Source organism: Eimeria necatrix, genomic scaffold, assembly GCF_000499385.1.
Source record: "Eimeria necatrix Houghton genomic scaffold, Enh_scaff1068, whole genome shotgun sequence".
In the NCBI taxonomy this organism is placed as follows: Eukaryota; Apicomplexa; class Conoidasida; order Eucoccidiorida; family Eimeriidae; genus Eimeria; species Eimeria necatrix.
In genome coordinates, this window is record NW_013654838.1 from 1 (window position 1) to 4347 (window position 4347).

General features: G+C 55.7%; 1 protein-coding gene across 1 annotated transcript in view; it reads left to right on the plus strand.

Annotated features, from left to right (window-relative positions):
* Positions 1–102: 102 nt before the first annotated feature.
* The window catches only part of ENH_00002180 (hypothetical protein), a gene marked incomplete at both ends in the record, with an annotated part of 9574 nt that continues 5329 nt past the window's right edge, over positions 103–4347 (plus strand). Inside the window, 14 exons of the mRNA XM_013583948.1 lie at positions 103–207; positions 420–468; positions 628–698; positions 806–859; positions 1036–1138; positions 1319–1402; positions 1649–1711; positions 1826–1954; positions 2121–2134; positions 2738–2810; positions 3172–3285; positions 3531–3568; positions 3818–3923; positions 4260–4313. Coding sequence (XP_013439402.1) covers positions 103–207; positions 420–468; positions 628–698; positions 806–859; positions 1036–1138; positions 1319–1402; positions 1649–1711; positions 1826–1954; positions 2121–2134; positions 2738–2810; positions 3172–3285; positions 3531–3568; positions 3818–3923; positions 4260–4313 — 1057 coding nt within the window. The remainder of the gene's footprint in view (positions 208–419; positions 469–627; positions 699–805; positions 860–1035; positions 1139–1318; positions 1403–1648; positions 1712–1825; positions 1955–2120; positions 2135–2737; positions 2811–3171; positions 3286–3530; positions 3569–3817; positions 3924–4259; positions 4314–4347) is intronic.

The window sequence follows — 4347 nt, forward strand, 5'->3', positions numbered from 1 at the left end:
TTCGGCTGGACGGAAGGGCGTAGGCATGGATGTTCAGCGGGGAGTGGGAATGGGAGGGTGGTTTGTTTGCCGTTGGTGACTTGTTGATTTGCGACTGTGTAGATGCGTGGAAGGTCGTTTGGCCTTTTGGGTTTTAGGATGTGAGTGGGGCGCATTGGGCGAGAAAATTGGAATGGCTTCGCCTTCCAGCCGCTGTGCCCTTTGTGGGTGCGAGTCGGGCCTTCGCAGCTGCGCAGTGTGGTTGTGTTGTGGTTCACTGGTGTGTGGAAGGGGGTGTTTGGATGCGTGCGCATGAGAAGCTGTGTTTGTATTGGAGGAGTCGGGCATAGATTTTGGAGGAAAGGCGGCCGGTCTGTGGTGCCTTACGGGTGTTAGCGTTTTCAGCCGAATCGCTGTTGCAGTGCGTGTTGGTGCTGCAGCAAGCAGGCCGGGGCTGCTGAGAAGGGTTCGGAATTTGTGACAATGAGGGTAAGTTCTGGAGCTGGTGTTGGTGGGGAGTGATGTGCTCGTTCGGCTGGACGGAAGGGCGTAGGCATGATTTTCAGCGGGGAGTGGGAGTGGGAGGGTGGTTTGTTTGCCGTTGGCTGTGTAGGTGTGTGGAAGGGTGTTAGGCTTTTTGGGTTTTAGGATGTGAGTGGGGCGCATTGGGCGAGAGGAGTGGAATGGCTTTGCTTTCCAGCCACTTTGCCGTTTGACTCGTGAGGCAGGACTTCCCAGCTGCACGGTGTGGATGCGTTGTGGTTCACTGGTGTGTGTAGGGGGCTGCTCGGATGCGTGCAAATGAGAAGCTGCGTTTGTATTGCAGGAGTGGGGCATTCGTTTTGGAGGAGAGGCGGCCGGTCTGTGGTGCCTTGCGGGTGTGAGCGTTGTCAGTTGGATCGCAGTTGCAGTGCGTGTTGGTGCTGCATCAAGCAGGGCGGGGCTGTTGTGAGGGGATTGAAGTTTGTGGCAATGAGGACACGCACTGGATCTGGTGTTGGTGGGCAGTGATTTGCTGGTTCGGTTGGACGGAAGGGCGTAGGCATGCATGTTCAGGGGCGAGTGGGAGTGGGAGGGTGGTTTGTTTGCGGTTGGAGACTTGTTGATTTGCTGCTGTGTAGGTGCGTGGAAGGGTGTTAGGCGTTTTGGGTTTCAGGAGGTAAGTGGCGCGCATTGGGCGAGAGAATTGGAATTGTTTCGCTTTCCATCCGCTTTGCTGTTTGAACCCAGAGGCAAGGCAGGCGTTTGCAACTGCACAGTGTGGTTGTGTAGTGCTTCCCTGGTGTGTGTGGGGGGCCGCTAGGATGCGTGCCGATGGAAAGTTGTGTTTGTATTGCAGGAGTGGGGCATAGGTTTTGGAGGAGAGGCGGCCGGTCTGTGGTGCATTGTGAGTGTCCGCATTGTCAGTTGGATCGCAGTTGCAGTGCGTGTTGGTGCTGCAGCAAGCAGGGCGGAGCTGTTGAGAAGGGTTCGGAATTTGTGACAATGAGGATACGTGCTGGAGCTGGTGTCGGTGGGCAGTGATTTGCTGGTTCGGCTGGACGGAAGGGCGTAGGCATGCGTGTTCAGGGGCGTGTGGGAGTGGGAGGGTGGTTTGTTTGCGGTTGGTGACTTGTTGATTTGCGACTGTGTAGGTGCGTGGAAGGGTGTTAGGCGTTTTGGATTTCAGGATGTGAGCAGTGCGCATTGGGCAAGAGAATTGGAATGGCGTCGCTTTCCAGACGCTTTTGCTGTGAGTCATGAGGCAGGACCTCGCAGCTGCACAGTGTGGTTGTGTAGTGCTTCGCTGGTGTGTGTAGGGGGCCGCTAGGATGCATGCAAATGAGAAGCTGCGTTTGTATTGCAGGAGTGGGGCATAGGTTTTGGAGAAGAGGTGGCCGGTCTGTGGTGCCTTGCGGGTGTGAGCGTTGTCAGGTGGATCGCAGTTGCAGTGCGTGTTGGTGCTGCAGCAAGCAGGGCGGGGCTGTTGAGGATGGTTCGGAATTCGTGACAATGAGGACACATGCTGGAGGTGGTGTTGATAGGCAGTGATGTGGTGGTTCGGCTGGACGGAAGAGCGTAGGCATGCATGCTCAGTGGAGTGTGGGAGTGGGAGGGTGGTTTGTTTGCCGTTGGTGACTTGTTGGTTTGCTGCTGTGTAGGTGCGGGGAGTTGTGTTCGGCGTTTTGGGTTTTAGCTAGTGAGTGGGGCGCTTTAGGCGAGAGAAGTGGAATGGTTTCGCGTTCCAGCCGCTTTGTCCTTTGGTGTGGGAAGCAGGCTTTGCCAGCTGCGCAACGTGGTTGTGTTGTGGTTCGCTGGTGTGTGTAGGTAGGCGTTTGGATGCGTGCAAGTGAGAAGCTGTGTTTTTATTGCAGGAGAGGGACATAGGTTTTGGAGGAGAGGCGGCCTGTCTGTTGCGAGCTTGAGGGTTGTCAGTTGGATCGCAGTTGCAGTGCGTGTTGGTGCTGCATCAAGCAGGCCAGCGCTGTTGAGGATGGTTCGGAATTTGTGACAATGAGGATACGTGCTGGAGCTGGTGTTGGTGGGCAGTGATTTGCTGGTTCGGCTGGACGGAAGGGAGCAGGCATGCGTGTTCAGCGGAGAGTGGGAGTGGGAGGGTGGTTTGTTTGCGGATGGTGACTTGTTGATTTGCGGCTGTGTAGGTGCGTGGAAGGGTGTTTGACGTTTTGGGGTGTAGCTAGTGAGTCGCACGTATTTGGCGGCAGAAGTGGAATGGCTTTGCTTCACAGCCACTTTGGCGTTTGTGGGTGCGAGGCAGGACTTCGCAGCTGCGCAGTGTGGTTGTATTGTGTTTTGTTGGTGTGCGTAGAGGGACGTTTGGATGTGTGCAAGTGAGAAGCTGTGTTTGTGGCCCAGGAGTGGGTCATGGGCATAGGGTTTGGAGTAGAGGCGGCCGGTCTGTGGTCCGTTGCGGGTGTGAGCGTTGTCAGTTGGATCGCATTTGCTGTGCGTGTTGGTGCTACAGCAAGCAGGGCGGGGCTGTTGAGAAGGGTTCGGAGTTTGTGACAATGAGGATACGTGCTGCACTTTGTGGTGGCAGCCAGTGAGCCGCTGGTCCGGCTGGACGGAAAGGCGTAGGCATGCGTATTCAGCGGAGAGTGGAAGTAAGAGGGTGATTTGTTTGCCGTTGGAGACTTGTTGATTTGCGGCTGTGTAGGTGCGTGGAGGGGAGTTAAGCGTTTTGGTGTTTAGGATGTAAGTGGCGTACATTGGTCGAGAGAAGTGGAATGGCTTCGCTTTGAAGCCGCTTTGCCGTTAGTGGGTGCGAGGCAGGCCTTCACAGCTGCGCAGCTTGGTTGTGTTAAGGTGCGCTGGTGTTTGCAGTTGAATCGCAGTTGCAGTATGTGTTTTTGCTGCAGCAAGTGGGGCGGGGCTGTTGTGAGGGGATTGGAATTTGTGTCTATGAGGATACGTGGTGGAGCTGTTGCTGGTGGGCAGTGATTTGCTGGTTCGGCTGGACGGAAGGGTGTAGGCATGCGTGTTCAGCGGAGAGTGGAAGTAGGAGGGTGGTTTGTTTGCCGCTGTTGACTTGTTGATTTGCGGCTGTGTAGGTGCGTGGAAGGGTGTTTCACATTTTGGATTTTAGCTGGTGAGTGGCGCGCATTGGGCGAGAGAAGTGGAGTGGCGGAGCTTTCCAGCCGCTTTACGCTTTAGGATGCGAGGCAGGCCTTCACAGCTGCGCAGTGTGGTTGTGTTGTGCTTCGTTGGTCTGCGTAGGGGGACGTTTGGATGTGTTCAAATGAGACGCTGTGTTTGTGGTCCAGGAGTGGGCCCTGGGCATAGGGTTTGGAGTAGATGCGGCCAGTCTGTGGTGCCTTGCGGGTGTCAGCGTTTTCAGCCGGGTCGCTGTTTTTGTTTGTGTTGGTGCTGCAGCAAGCAGGGCGGGGCTGTTGAGAAAAGTTCGGAATTTGTGCCAATCAGGACACGTGCTGGAGCTGGTATTGGTGGGCAGTGATTTGCTGGTTCGGCTGGACGGAAGGGCGTAGGCATGCATATTCAGTGGAGAGTGGTAGTGGGAGGGTGGTTTGTTTGCGGTTGGTGACTTGTTGATTTGCGGCTGTGTAGGTGCGTGGAGGGGTCTTATGCATTTTGAGGTTTAGGAGGTGAGTTGCGCGAATTGGGCGGGAGAAGTGGAATGGCTTCGCTTTCCAGCCGCTTTGCCGTTTGGGGCTTTCAAGACAGGCCTTCGCAGCTGCGCATTGCGGTTGTGTTATGGTTCGCTGGTGTGTGGAAGGAGGTGATCGGATGCGTGCGCATGAGAAGCTGTGTTTGTATTGCAGGAGTGGGGCATAGGTTTTGGAGGAGAGGCGGCCGGTCTGTGGTGCCTTGCGGATGTAAGCGTTGTCAGTTGGATCGCAGTTGCAGTGC